The sequence below is a fragment of the Condylura cristata genome, unplaced genomic scaffold, assembly GCF_000260355.1.
Source record: "Condylura cristata isolate star-nosed mole 26May11 unplaced genomic scaffold, ConCri1.0 scaffold00021, whole genome shotgun sequence".
Lineage (NCBI taxonomy): Eukaryota > Metazoa > Chordata > Mammalia > Eulipotyphla > Talpidae > Condylura > Condylura cristata.
In genome coordinates this window covers 28,043,758-28,059,682 of record NW_004567122.1, presented here as the reverse complement: position 1 = coordinate 28,059,682, position 15,925 = coordinate 28,043,758, and the positions used below count along the sequence as shown (strand labels likewise).

The 15,925-nt window shown below is 37.6% G+C and overlaps 1 protein-coding gene across 4 annotated transcripts in view; it reads right to left on the bottom strand.

Annotated features, from left to right (window-relative positions):
- Positions 1 to 11,480, bottom strand: part of PKD2L2 (polycystic kidney disease 2-like 2) — a 29,769-nt gene extending 18,289 nt beyond the window's left edge. For all 4 annotated transcript variants that reach the window (XM_012727879.1, XM_004686519.2, XM_012727881.1 and 1 more), the window contains exons 1-6: positions 11,444 to 11,480; positions 10,675 to 10,770; positions 8,188 to 8,321; positions 6,571 to 6,827; positions 3,303 to 3,524; positions 764 to 992 (exon numbers count right to left, since the gene is read on the bottom strand). In XM_012727879.1, coding sequence (XP_012583333.1) covers positions 764 to 992; positions 3,303 to 3,524; positions 6,571 to 6,827; positions 8,188 to 8,321; positions 10,675 to 10,770; positions 11,444 to 11,480 — 975 coding nt within the window. The remainder of the gene's footprint in view (positions 1 to 763; positions 993 to 3,302; positions 3,525 to 6,570; positions 6,828 to 8,187; positions 8,322 to 10,674; positions 10,771 to 11,443) is intronic.
- Positions 11,481 to 15,925: the final 4,445 nt, after the last annotated feature.

Sequence of the window (15,925 nt, the reverse complement as noted above, 5' to 3'; positions counted from 1 at the left end):
AGGATTTCAGAACAAGGTCACCTTAAGTATTAGAGCTTTACAACAGTCATGAAAACTTGTCTTTGATTTCTTTTGCCTGAAATACTCAGTTAAGTATTTAATGCTATGCCCTACCTCTGTATTACTGGGTGTACCTGAGTAGATAGTATGCTTTCTGACTCTGAGACACTTTCAGTCTGGTTTTGGAAAACCAGGTGGATATGCTGGATTGGCTGTATCTAGGGGCTAGTGTGGGTGAAAGACCAGATTGTGTAAACCAGAAATTATTCATTTTACCTAAGACCAAGCTCTTACCATTGTCCTTCCTACGACTCTGTATTTTTAGTATGTTTCAGTGACCAAGAACTGGCAGTTTCGGATGTTTCTTCCAGGGACTGTTTCCCTAATCTGGGTCCTCTTAAGCTACCATCAAGATTCTCAAGCCCTCTTCAGCATTCTGCCTAGGCTTGCCTTTTGACTATTTCAAAATTCAGTATGAGGAGGAAGCAGTTTTAGGCAACTGGGCATAATACGTCATAAAGCCTGTAGAGCCACCTGCTCTAGGTTTATGCTGGTGCTCTCAAGAACCAAAAACTAAATAAAACCCTAAAACAGATGCTTTTGGAGGCACACCAGTATGTACCATCACAGTTCCACTTTATGATTGATATGTGTAGCTTTTAAAGTAAATCCCAGATGAATGGAAAACTCTGCTGTTGTACACCTCCTTTATGTTGAGTTCAGATGTGATTCCCTTCAACCATACATGGGAGTATATACTTACCCCCAAAAGTAGCAGTTCTAACCAGTTCCAAATACTTTTGAAATAGGCAGACTTAAATTCTCTTATTTTTTTGACTTCTTGTGTTGTGAAAACAATAAGAAAAATACAAAATGTGATTTCACAGGAAGCAATGAAATAATCATAGAAGCTAACATATCTGAGGAGCTTCACAGAGTAAAACTGCCATGAAGTAAGGATTCCACCAGTTGCCGGGAATTCTGCCACCAATCTGTAAAATTAGGTTTGTGAAAAGAACATTTCAGGCATTTTATTTCAGTATCTAACTCAATGTGAAATTTCTAATAAGTGATGTTATGTACTTTAATGATAATCAGTTATTTTTCACAAAATATGTTTTCTTTTAGGGGGTCATGGATTTAATTAAAAATTTTCTAAAGGACTTACTTTTTAATGACTCCATTTTTTTGGTACTCCAAATATTCACAGTGGTCAACGACCAATGTCAATAAGAAAGTTAGATGTGTTTTTAGCCAGTCACTTGCTCTATTCTGTATCCAGATTGCTCATTCATCACTGTGAATAATAATTTGTCTCCATAGGAGAATGAAATGATGTTCAAGAAAGTACTATGCTGTTAATTACCTTTATTAGTCAGGCATCCATACAAACATAATTTTTGATTATTACAGGGGAGTTAAATCTGTTCTTTAAGCTTATAGTTTTACTTCTAAATGTCAAGATCACATATTCTACGAAAGTAAATGTTCTCTGTTTAATTTAGGTACTGCCTGTTGGGTACAATGATTTATTCATTCTAACACTAAACAGAAAGATTTTTAGTTGCTTACTACATTTCTACTGTCAGGATCCAGATAACTAAGACCAACTATAATTAAGAATTGGTAGTAATTTTTGAATTGGTATCTCTACCAGAGCATGTCACAATGTATTTGTTCCTAACTAACGCTATTAACAAATTTTATTGGCAGTGGAATAAAGTGCTGCAAACAAAACCCAAACAACTAGTTAATAAACAGAATTCAGAACTGTCTGTTTCAAGTAAGACAAAATAGGCGCACAATGTCGGATAAATGAATGAAGTGAAAGAAACAAGTATAGACTAACAGTATAAAGGGAAAAAACAGCATTCAGTTAGTTTGCCAGATACGTGTACAAAAAGGAACGTAATTTGAAAAACAAGTTTTCTTCCATACAAATACTCACTATACTGCTAGTTAGTAGTTTCCAAATCACCTTAATTTTTTTGAAGTTACATTTTAAGAAGTAACAGAAATAGCAAAAACCTAGAGACAGGAAAATTGGACTTAGTCTAGTATTACAAGGAGTTCTTTATATGACTTTAAGCCAGTTACCCCCAATGTTTATACTCTTAGATAGGACATAGAAATGATTTGTTTTCTTCACTTTATCTTGATCAAAACTGTTGGGAAGGGTGAATAATGTTGGTGAAAAGCTCTGATTCTCTGAAAGAAAAGAAAACTATAAGAAGTACAGTGTCCACTTTTACTCATTTTTATACATTTTAAAGTTCATGGTTGTGTTTTTTTGTCACATGGACAAAAATCCCTTCCTACTCAAGAGTAAACACCAATTCCATATTCTATTCAGAATAAAGTGTAAGTTTCATAGAGAAAAGTAGGTCACTGCCATTTGAGTGGTCGTTACTGTTTGCCTAGCTAATTGTCATGATCCCATTTCTTTTTTCTAACAGAACCCTGATGGCATCAGACATTCACCCACTATCAGATCACTTGGAGGAAGCTGATTTAGTCTCCAGGAAGACCCAGTGTGCCTCTGGCAGTGTTTGATTCTGGGACCTAAGTCTAAAGCATTTTGCATGGTCCCATTTAGGCAGATAACCTGAGGTATCAGACTAACAGAACTTTTTCTCTGGTTTACTTTTCCTCTTCTTCCATCTCATGACACGATGCCACTCATCTTCCTCCTAACTAGGTGCAAATTGTCTTAGTCAGGTTTTTTATGCAGTGGTGGTGGAGCAAGAGAGCAAGTTTTAATGTATAAACTTACTTCTGCTTGCATTATATCTGCTAACACTCCATTAATCAAAACAAGTCGCAGGTTGAGCATCAAGGGCTTTGGAGTGCACCCTCCCTGGGTGACAGGGGACTGAAAAGTTGCATGGTAAAGAGGTGAAGAACAGGGGCCATAATTGCAAATCACCATAGGCTCTCATTATTTCTAGGGAATTTGAACTGTTCCATCTTGAAACAAAAATAAATAACTTAATAATGAAGCCATTCTGAAAGAATCAAAAGTAAATGTTAGCTCTGTACAACCGAAGAATGACAATATCCTAAGTAACTTAAAACAAATATAGTGTGTGTAATTCTCTATATTCTTAAATCTATTCTGAAATAATGAAACAATGAATATGATGTTATTTTACCTTCTTTTTCATTATTGGCTGAACCATATTGATTTTGAAGCTTATGCTTTTAATCTCAGTACTAACAAGCACACAAAGTGGAAACCCTACTGAAGGCCCTGGATGCCTTTTAAATTGGATATACTAATAAAAAGATTTTGAGTCACTCACCTTATAATACAAAACAGATTTACGTTAGCATTGTATAAAGAAAAATCAATAAAAACAACTCTAGTTCCTCTTGTGATCCAGCTGTTCAGTCGAAGATTAATGAACTTGTTTCTGGTTTCAGCTTTTGATCTTGATAAAGTGAAAATATATCCCCCATTTTTATAAACGCCAACAAATCCCCAGTGCCAAGGGGCGCTGATAGCAGGAGAAGAATACTTCCATCTGTTAGGTATAAACAGAATAATGGAGAAATGAGAAAACCTGACTGAGAAGTGGCCTAAGGATACTACAGTTTTCAAAAGCAATAATTTAGAAGTAATACTAAATTTGTAAGTGTTATAGTAATCTTCAAGTAAGATGATGACTGAAGATTGAAGTTAAAAGGACAAGGACTTGATATGCTTTCCTTTTGCAGTGTTTGGGGCCACATACTGGACTAAACGCTATGAAAAAGACAATTTTATGCCACCTGTTGCCTTGGGGGCACTTAAAATATATAAAATGATCATTTTTTTTTTATAATGTTGTGTTAAGAGATCTTAAATCGGGCCCTCCCTGGTGGCGCAGCGGATTAAAGCACTGCACTACGAAGCTTAAGCCACTGCCGCATGAGTTCGATTCCTGCCTGCCCCGAAGGAGTCCACATGGAGAGGCAGACCTCTCCTGACCCGCTCGCTGCTCCCCTCAGCAGTGTACTTCGTGGATCTCCTGTTCTGCTCCCCACTCTGTCTCTGGTGAATCCTCTCACCCTCGGCATCTCTGGCCTGTACCCCAGTTCTATATGAATAAATAAATAAATCTTAAAAAAAAAAAAAAGAGGTCTTAAATCTTGGGCCCTCCCTGGTGGCACAATGGTTTAGGACATAGCACTGCAAGCTGGCCGCAGTCACTTGAGTGCAAGTTCGATTCCCCGCTCCTGAGATGATGACCCACATGGCCCAACAGACCTCTCCTGTCTTACCCACTGCTCCCCTCAACAGTGTACTTCATCTATCTGCCTGTTCTGCTCCCCACTCTGTCTCTGGTGAATCCTCTCAGCACCCCTGCACCTATGGCCGGTACCCCTTTGTGTATGCATAATCTTTTTTAAAAAAAGAGATCTTAAGTTTTGAGTAGGACATGACTATGAAGAGTCCTGACTCACATATATCTGCCTCAGTATGGGAATAAAAGGTGTTTTATAATCTGGCTACTGAAGATCACCTACCATTTATAAATTGAATATCCTATTTAATAGACTTTGTTATACCTATATTACTATATAGGAATCTTATTTTAATGAAAGAAAAAGACCTAAGAAAATGTTCATAACTAAAACTTCTAATTAGAGATAAATAAAAAGACCTAGGCCATTTCAGTTTCTGTTCACTTTCCCCCATACAGACTTGAATAATTACTATTAATACTTACATTTAATGAAATTTCTGTTGTTTTGTATTTTCAATTCACAGATAATCTTTTAAAAATTTATTTTAAACAGAAATAAGAAAATTTATTATACCAACCCTCTCCTAGATTCCATTTTTAAAAAAATGTATTTATTCGTGCACACAAGAACTGGGGTACAGGCCAGAGGTGCAGGGGATGAGAGGATTCACTAGAGACAGAGTGGGGAACATAAACGGCAGATCTACTGAAATACACTGCTGAAGGGAGCAGTGAGTGAGACAGGACAGGTCTATTGTGCCATGTGGGTCACCTCCCTGGCTGGGGATTGAACTTGTGTTGCAGTGGCTGTGTATTGCTTCATAGTGCTGCTCTTTAACCCATTGTGCCACCAGGAAGGATCTGATTCCATTTTTTTTATTCCATTTTTTTAATGTTGCATTTTATATAGACAAAAGAACACAAATTGATTTACTTAGATTATTACAGAAGGACAGGAATTACAATCAGAAATTCAGTGTTAATTGTATTTAAGTTGTTTGTAGTTGTTACATGAATAGTAATAGACCAGTCTTGCCACTTCAACTTAAAATGTGTAATTAAAAATTAGATTATAAGGGTTTTTTTGTTGTTGTTGAAAGGGAAATATGAATAGTAAAGATTTATAAGAACTAAACATTTTGTTGCCCTCAAGAATATCCACAGTTGCACACAAAGCAGAAACAAGTCAATAAAACCACAAAGAAATTATTAGTGGGGTACAAGGAGAGAGATCAAGAAAGGAAATGTAATTGTCACTTATATTTATAACATAAACATTGAGTGATTAACAAAAAATTATGCTATGATTATATTGAGAGGCTATGGGAAAAGGAAATGTGTGGATAGATGGGAGTGTTTTAAGGGATACATGACAGACACTTTCCATGAGAGAGACAACAGGTATTTGAAACTGTAAAATCAGTAATAGCAATATTAATGTTATTTAGAAATAAGTATATACCAAGAGCAAGAACCAAAATTGCTGAAAGTGGCTGCTTCTGCAGAGTGGGAGTGTAAACAGGAAAGCGTGGATCCTTGTATTCTCTTTACTGTGATAGTTTGTAAAAGGTTAATTCTCTGCCCCTAATGATTTTCTTTTAGGACCCTAAAAGAAATGATAACCATAGTTTTGATGTTAAAGGGGCTTATGTATTTATTTAAAATAACATAATAGTTTATTTTTACATAATTTTGTGCCTTTTTCCATCTCAGTTGTAATCCTCATGGGCTTCCCATCACCAAATCACTGGTGTGCCGTCACCATAGTCCAGTGCACTTCCCCCTAAGGGGGCTTATTTTTAATATAAAGTGTAGCCACTGAGTCTACACCAGAATTAGTCTTGGTGTGTTCGAGAACAATGACCACAATATCTTTTTCAGGCCTTAGATTCAGTGCCTGTAGTGGGTAACTGCTGCTACAGAGTACTGACAATAGAAGATCATCTTGAAGTCAGGCAAGCCTAGAGAAAGGAGGAAAGCAGCAGGGCACACCTAAGACATTTGGGTGAGTTTTAGTGAGACTGGCCAGACTCGAAATGCCAATTAAGTGAACACTGTAAAAGCAAAAAATGGACACTCTGTCCTATGTCTATGTCTTAGCATTTTATATACCAGTCAAAAAAAATAATCTTCATTCTTTGGTTAAACAAAAAGAATAAGATCTTATTCTTAGAAAAGACTTAGAAAAGTCTTCCTTTTCTAAGTACAGCTAGTGTTTTGAGTCTTCATTTGATGTTATTAATGAAAGCTTCCTTTCTTGTCTGACTCTTGGTGGTATTATTTGGAAAATACATTTTTGCTTATAAAAGATACAATGGTTAAGTTACTAGGAAGTACTTACTCGCTATCATGTTGAAGGCCAAAATCAGTTAGGTCTTCATTTCCACTCGTGTATTTGTCATAACATTCACGCATCAAAGACTGAAAGGATGAATGAACCTTGCATGTGTCGTTGCGAACTTTTAATTGACGAACTCTAGGGTATCCTAAAAGTATGTTCTCGTAGTAGATGCGACTGCTGTTCTTTACATCATACACTTTCTGGCTATTGTACCATGAGTCCCAGTACAGGCCTTCCAAAAGGGGTCCTTCCATAAACTTCAATTAGAAAGATAAATGTTATGGGAAAAGTGTTATCCTTAAGATTTTTGAGGGGAAATATGAAAATTAAATTGTTGGCCAAGCCACCACTTAAAACAATGGTAATGATAACAATGTTCACAATGAAGGCAGTTAATGTTTACTGAGCACTTACTACTAAGCACTTCACAGATACTAACTCGCTCAAGTTTATAACCCTTCTCCTCTTCTTCTATGAGGGATACTGTACCATAATATATGAGTTATCAGAGCTAGTCACAGCCACAAATCATAACTTTACCCCAAAGCAGTTTTGGCAAGAGGGGCACAGAGGTGACTGCTACTTCTGCTGCCCCTAACTGTTCCTCAGAGATCCCAAGCCCAGGGTCCATTTTTTTTTTTCCTGTCTTTTTCTATGCGTGTGGCCATGAACATACTTTTAGGCAGCACCATCAGACAGCCCCCACGGAAAGGCAGGGTGGATTCTATTCCTTATATCAGAAAAAATTTCTCATCTTTCTTTTATATTCCACCTGTTCTAACCCAATGAGTTCTTATCATTAGTCCTCATCTCACTTATCCACTCTTACTCTCAGAAAGTGATCTTATATCCTTGAAGTTTCGAATTCCTAGCATGACATTCATGATTTTATCTGTCCAATTAAATTTGACCTTTTCTACATTGATGTTTATGTGCCTTTTTATACTTACAATGCTAGTTATAGCGCCATATATTGAATTACTTACACAGACAATACCATATTATTTATTCTTTCTGAATGCCCTTCCATTAATCATCTTTTGAAACTTAACTGAATCGTCATCACTTTTGGAAAAACTTCCTTTACTTGTGTGCCCCAATGATTGTAAAAATGGAATATCTGAAACTGCTATTCTCTTACTATACTCGTGTATGTTTTTATAATGTGAGCATTTTGCTAAGGGTAATGAAAAAAAGACCAAGTTTGTTCCATTATATATTGTACATTACTGAAACATACTGTATAGGATACCAAAGCTATATATATACCAAAGCTATATATAATACACTTTATGGGCAATTTAAGGAATTAATAGTAGTTTTCACCATATATAATTATAGACTAGTTTTGGATCTACCTAAGAAACAAGATCTACCTAAGAAACAAGTCTTCCATTTTCTAAATTCAATGATACTTTAAAAGAAACAATACTCATTTTTTTATGGTTATACAAACACTATCACACTGAGCATGCAAGTTACTGATAAACACTTGATTCCAATAGTTTATTTATATTCATTTTTACTCATCCATCAATCCATCAGATATCTACTATATGTGACCAATGTTGGTGCAATATTTAAAGCTACTTCAGTCACAATCACATAATACCTTACCTTCCAAAAATCAGTGATACTGCGAATAGATTTAAAGTTGGTTCTTTCATCACCAGGCACAGAAGTATCCAAAAATAGAGATGACATAACTTTGTTTAAATAATACATATGTGGGTTTACCATCCCAAAAGTCACTAGGAGAGGAATTTTTATTTTAAAATTTGCTTAAAACTCAGTTGTCAAGTTTAAAAATGTATTTATAATTTGTTACAAATTTTGTTTTGAAAACTCAACCTTATTTTGTCTAATAATTAAAAAAACTGCAATAGAAATATATAAAGTAAGAAATTTCATGAGATCCCACAGTTAGATTTAGATTTAGCACATATTCTTCATACTTTTTAATATGAATACACATTTATAAAGAAAATTTTACATAAATTAGACAGTATACTAGCACGCAAGTTACCTTTTTCTTCACAGTAAGAGTAGGGAATATAATGCGTACATGAGTATTTAATGCTATGCACTTTGAATTCAAATAGGTAGGTTTGAATCTGCCCCACTGTAGGGATACTATTTCCTATCTCAGTTTTTGTTTTTAGTCTTACTGAAATATAATTCATAGCCTATATAATTCACTCATTTACAATTAAATGGTTTTAAGTATATTTACATATATGTGATACACAATCATCACTTTTTCCTCTCTTCCCCTCTATCTCCTCCCAACCTTGGACAATGTGTAATCTACTTCTGTCTATAGATTAACCTGTCCTGGGTATTTCCAATGAATGGAACCATATATGGTCTTCTGTTACTGGCTTCTTCCAGTCCTGCCTACTTAAAAAAAAAAACAAAAAAACTAAATTGAAATAACATTGCATTATTCCTCCGTTTTGTCATGGAAAGTGAAATAATGCCTTTGACGTATTTAAAATGTGTTTTGGCATATGGTAAGAATTACAAAATATATCAATTACTATTCTTCTTTATTTTTTCTTTCCAGATAGGGTGGGTGGGTTTGCCACCAGGGCATAGATTACATTTCTATTTTTTAATTTTTTCCAGAAGATCTGAGGTTTTTAAAAACATTTAGCTTCAACAACATCCCAGGGCACAAATGAGCCTATGCCATTCTTTTTTAAAAAAATATTTTTTAAATTTATGCATACAAGAACTGGGGTGTAGACCAGAGGTACTGGGAGGTGAAAGGATTCACCAGAGAGAGTAGGGAGTGGAGCAGGCAGATTGACTGAAATTGGGTGAAATACACTGCTGAGGGGAGTAGCAGGTGAGGCAGGAAAGGTCTGCTGGTCCTTAAGGGTCAGCTCCCTGGCCAGGGATCAAACTCCTGCTCCAGTGGCTGGCCATGGTTTCATAGTGCTGAGACTTAACCCTTTCCACCACCAGAGAGGCCCTATACCACTTTTAATACTGCTATTATTTCACCACATGTAACAAAATCTTAAATTATCTGTGATGGACATTTAAGCTGTTTTGAATTCTTCCTAACTATAAAAAGGTGTTTTTTTTTTATCCCCAAATAATGGGATTATGAATACTCTATTTTTCCATTCCCCAAATTACATGTAGTAAGCATTTAAGATACCTGAATTTACAGGGATGGTTATAGTTGTCTTTTTAGTTAAAATCCATCTGAAACTTACCTGTACAACTGACAGAACACTAATTATTTAATTGATACATAAATGCCAGCATGTAGGGTTGTACCACCATGACACGTCAGTCTGGTGAACTTATATCTACTTTATGTTGGGTACTTTACAGACAGAATGCCCTTCACACATAATGTCAATACTATTGACTTAGAGATAGTAAGAATGTAGGGTGTAAGTTTCCCTGGACCTCCATACTAGCTGTTACTCAATAATAACATAATTTACTGTTAACAATAGGCTTTGAGAAAGAACAGCTTCTTTCCCAAAGGACAACTTCTTTGGCCTCATTTGTGGTTCAACTTATGAAACCAAGTAAATGTGTCTACTGGCTTGTAGAAGAAATCCAGTTAGAATTGCCAAGTCAAGAAAATATTACATTCAAGATAAAACTGCCAACTGAAAGGAATAATTAACCTAATTATTATTAACTATGGAAACTTTTAAGTACAGGGCCTCTTTGGCAGCATAGGGGTAAAGTCTCAGCACTATCACCACTACAACCAGAGTTCAATTCCCCCACCTGAGGACCTCTCCTGTCTCTCCTGCTGTTCCCTTTAGCAATGTATTTCGGTAGATATGCCTATTCTACATCCAGTGTTCTCTCTAGTGACTCCCTCTCACTGCACCCTCCTCCCCCAACCTTTGGCCTATACCCCAGTTCTTCCATGCAAAAAACCCACAAAATTCTCATTATATCTTTGACATTAAGTTTTGTCCCTGACGAATTTGAAATGAATTTAAGATGTCAAAAACGACACTATTTTTGGAGTGGGTTAGTAGTCTGAATATCAATTACAAAGACTGCTTTATTTTTCATGTCCACATAACTTAAGTTCAGAATCTTGATCTAGATCTGTGTACTTACATATACATAGGTCTATTAAAAAAATTAAGTAGAGTAACAACTCCTGAGGTGTGGTTCTAATCTCTAGCTCCTTTCTGTAATGCAGATTCGGAGTCCCTGTGAGATACAAAACAAATTTCCCCCCAAATTATTATGTCATTTACATTGTATATAAGCAACAATGATGGAAAAACAGTTACTTATAGCTGTCACACTGTGTGCCGACAAGTTCCAAAAGTTTCTGGTTACTTTTTTCTCACTTTCATGAGGAAGGAATAATTACTACCATTATCCCATGAAGGAAAACAGGCAACTATTTTTTTTATATGCAACTAATGAACTAAGGAGTCAATGACTAATGTGTAAACTGATGAATTTTACAACTCACCAGTTCAATATTAAAATGGAAAAGCAAAAACACAAAACAACAGCCCTCATCTGTCCCTAATCTTTATCTCCATCTATCAAGACTGCTTCTTGGGATGGCTAGCTTCAGTTGAGAGGGGAAAAAGCATTCAGCCTGCGGTCCTGTCAAGGTCTCCACTCCCTAAAGTAAATAAAAGGCTCCAGAAACGGTCACTGTACAGCAAATGACACCACTCGGCTCGAGACTCGGGCAACGGGCGAATGCCATGCCCCAGCTGGGCTTCAGTTTTCCCGTCTGCACTTCCGTAGTTTAGACTCAACCCATGGAGGTCAAGTCTCTCTCATGAGTAGCCTGGGGACAGTTCTTTCCAACGAATCTGGACTTGCCAATTCGGCCCTGCCACACCCACTCCCTAAGAGCAGCCCTCACCGCCTTGGTGCCACCGGGATGCCTCAGCCATGGCCGACCTAAAGCACACAGCCGGTTTGACCGCCCCAACTCTGCCGCGCCTGCGCAGTAGTTCGGGGCGGGGTGTGTGTGTGGGGGGAGAGGCAGCGCCTCGTTCACGCGCCTGCGCGAGCCCTCCACCTCTTCCAGAGGAGCGAGCGGCTCTACAAGTCGCAAGTGCGCGTGCGCACCGAGCAGCTTCTGGATGGTCTTTGCTGGAACTTACTTGGCGTCTTTGCCCTCGTGTGGAGCACTGCTTCGTAAAGTGAACGTGGTTTTGGGCTCAAGGTTGATCATAAAAATGGAGTAAATCATTATAACGGGCTTCTCTTCCTTGACACCTGTATTATTGATTGGCTTGTTTAGTCATCACACCCCACCTCCCTAAAAGGTAGGTGCTCTTTCCTCATTTTAGGGCTGAAAAAGCTGAGGCGCTGAGAGGATAATTAACTTACTAAGGCCCATGTTTGGTAGGGGCAACTTCTGCCAAAGCCCGAAAGCGTAATTGAGGCGCTCTGGCTGCCGCTGCTGCTTGTGGAACATTGTGGTTACGGAGCGCTGGCGTTAGAAATGGCTTTCCACGCCTCTCTCCAGCGCAGGTGGCCAAGGACGCATTCACATAGATTATTACGGTGTGAATTCACTCATTTGCGGGATATCAGGAAACAAAGCAAACCCCGGGATTCGACGAAATGATGGTTACAAGAGGGGTCGTGGGGAGGTGGGAGTGTGGAGGACTCAGAACAGGGTCCCATTCCTTGTTGGTGGGTAGTGGCTGGACCTTTGTTCGCTGGGTGCTGTGAGGTGAGAGTTGCTGAGGTGAGCCTGTTCCGGAGCCCCACGCAATGTTGGAACCGAATGTTACTCCAGTTAACAAAAACAAAAACTCTACCTTTGCACTGATTATGTGGACACGGTAGGCCAGTGCAGTAGTTCCTGGGAGCCCAGACACACATTAGGCCCAGAATCTTTGCAAAGATAAGGAGGTTTGTAAACTTGGTATAGTTTTTTTTTTTTTAAATAATAGTTCATCTTTACATCCTTTTGTGCCTTTTTCCATCTTAGTTGCAATTCCCGTTGGCTTCCCATCATCAAATCACCCGTGTGCCATTACCATAGTCCAGTGCACTTCCCTCCCAAACCGTTTTTGATCCAATTCCCCATTCCACCTGGTATATAGTTCTTGTTCATTATTATTATTATTTTCTCCCCTGGTCCTTTATGCCTCTGCTATGAGTGAAACCACCCGGCATTTTTCCTTTTCTTTCTGGCTTATTTCAATGTTGCTGCAAAAGGCATGTGTTTATTTTTTTGGTTGCTGAGTAATATTCCATTGTGTATATGTACCACATCTTTTTAATCCATCAGCTACTTTTGGGCATTTGGGTTGTTTCCATGTCTTTCCAATTGTAAATAAAGTAGCAATAAACGGGGGTGTGGATGTCTTTTTGAATCAATGTTTTTGTGTCTTTTGTGTAGATACCTAGGAGTGGGATTGCTGGGTCATATGGAGGCTCCAGTTTTAGCAGCTTGAGAAAACTACAAACAATTTTCCAAAGTGGTTGTACTAGAAAACTTGGTATAGTTTAACAAATTTGGCTGAAAATGAAAGCATCAAGGCCTACCAGGATGTAAGGGAGGAGGGCTTCTTGAGTGTAGAAGACGAGTGCCAGCCTGCAAAGAAAACCCACGAGTCTATGGTCAACTTGCAAGTTTTGCCTTTTTTTTGACTCTTTGTTTAGTCTTTCATGCTTCTGAATTTTCTTTTGAAAAGAAAAGGCCACTTGTATTTCCCAGAAAGAGATGTAGAGTGATGTTGATAGTGCTTGTTTATGTCCAGATATAAAGCAAAATGAGGCCACACAGCAGGGAGAGTCAAAGACTACCAGTGATAAAAGGAACAGGAGAAACCTAGCCAGGGCCTATGGCTCGACGCCTAAGAAGAAAGGTTTGTTCTAACCAGGAATAGTTCAATTAAAAGGTTTGCCCATTCCTATGCTTGGACTCTCAAATGCTTACAAAATTATGTTTTCATATAACATAGGTTACCTGAGCTTGCAATGTAGGAGGGAAGGATTCTAAAATATAGGCGTTCACATTTACATGAAACATAAAAATTAAGCAGATTTACTCCAGCGAACTCATAAGAAGCAAAGGTTTTGAAAAATAAAGATTTCTAAGTTTTTGTTTTGGTTAAAATGAAATCACAATTTCAGGAGATGGAGACATTCAGTCACCACTGAAGTGATTGTTGTTAAATAAAAAACCACTTGAATAAATTTTGAAGTTCTTATGGACGTCATTCAATAATTCCTGAGTTCACAGCGTCCAGTCTAGCAGGTAGAAAGGAATTCTGAGTAGCAGTACAAAATGAAAGTCTTTTTATAGGAAGATGGCAGGGAAAACAAGGAGGCTGAAAGCAGAGTGGTGATGAGCAGTCACTTTCCTTTAGGGGATGTCAGGAATCTATCAGGTAGATTACGTTTCTCCAAGAGACCAAACCTTTAATTGTTTAGTCTTGTTTGAGGCTTTGTGTGGTTGATTCCATTTTGGGTCTGTTTCATTATGAATGCCTTGGGAATGCAAACTATGCAAAGTCTGAATTTCTAGAGGAATTGACTGACCTGTCAGTTTCACCAAGAACACACTGTTCTAGAATATAATGTTGTTGCAGTTTTGGAACTTGTTATTCATAGGTTTGTTATCCAGAGGTTTTCTATTAAAATTTTTTATATAGAGGCATTCTATAATAAATACTTTTCTATAGGATTCCATAAATCTGTATTTTTTTTGTACTTTGTTTTCTTACATTGTTTTTCTCCATTCAGGTACGGTCTCTCTAGTTCTCCCATGGCATTGGTGAACTGTCACTGCAGTCCTTTGTGCTCTTCCCTGTCACACTCTTTTGACCCCTCTGCCTTCTGTTTGCCTCAAGTCTATGGTCAACTTGCAAGTTTTGTCTTTTTTTTTTTTTTTTTTAAGATTTATTTATTTGTGCATACAGAACTGGGGTACAGGCCAGAGGCTCAGGGGCGGTGAGAGGCTTCACCAGAGACAGAGTGGGGAGCAGAACAGGCAGATGGAGGAAGTACACTGCTGAGGGAAGCAGCGGGCGGGTCAGGAGAGGTCTGCCACACCATGTGGTCACCTCCGGGGCAGGCGGGAATCAAACTCATGCAGAAGCGGCTTTAGATTCTCAGTGCTGTGCTTTAACCCGCTGCGCCACCAGGGAGGGCCAGTTTTGTCTTTTTTTTTGACTCTTTGTTTAGTCTTTCCATGCTTCACCTGCAAGTGAAACCATTAGCTATTTTTCTTTTTTCCTTTTGACTTATGTCGCTTAGCATAAATCCTTCCAGCTCCAACCATGTTGCTGCAAATCATGAGTTTGTCTTTTGTATTCACGGAACAGTGTTCCAGTATGTATGTGTATGTGTATATTTCATTTGGGTTGTTTCCATCTCTTGGCTCATGTTAATAATGCTGCTATAAACATCGGAGTGCAGGTTTCCTTTCCAGCTAGTGTTTTTGTGTCCTTTGGGTGGATTCCTACTAGTGGAATGTACTGGATCATAAGGTTGATCCGTTTTTAGTGTTTTGCGGGCCCTCCACACAGCTTTCCATAGCTGGACCAGGCCGTACCCCACCAGCAATGTAGGAGGAGTCCTTTTTATCCACATCCTCATCAACATTTATTTCCACTGTTTTTGAAATGGGTCACTCTCATAGGTGTGAAGCAGTATCTCATCGTTGTTTTGGTTTGCATTTCCTTGATAATTAGTGATGTTGAACATTTTTTTCATATGCCTATTGGCCATTTGTATTTCTTCTTTGGAGAAGTGTCTTGTCAGCTCTTCTGACCATTGTTTTTGACTGGGTTGTTTGCTTTGTTATTGTTGATTTGTGTGAGGTGTCTGTAGATCTTTGATAACAGCCCATTACCAGTTGTATGGTGTTACAAATATTATCCCTTAAACCTTAAACCTAGAAGTTTTATTAGAAAATTTTAAAGTTTTGTGAAGAGGAGACATTGTTTTAAATATTTGAAATTTTATTCTTGTGACATAAAACTGTGGAACTCAGATAATATATATGATGTTAGTGATTCTATGAGAGGAATTTGGTAAAACTATTTAGAAGGCAGTACCAACACACCTTATAACAAGCATTAGATGTTTTTAAAGAGTTGGTATTAATATGTAACCTGTATTGTTAAATGTGTATGTCTTAAATGTTAACATCCCACATTTTAAGATAGTCTTCTGCATACAAATCCATATATCCAGATTTTCTATAGACTTCACAAACTAGAGAAGTAGAGTGTGTAAGAGTCAAAGGATAAATAGTAGTATAAATATATATTAGTTATATTACCTAAGTAAAGTCATAATCTGTTAATACAGCTATGGATTTATTTCAAAAAATTAATTTAATATATCACTAGTAGTTTAGTTGCTGTGT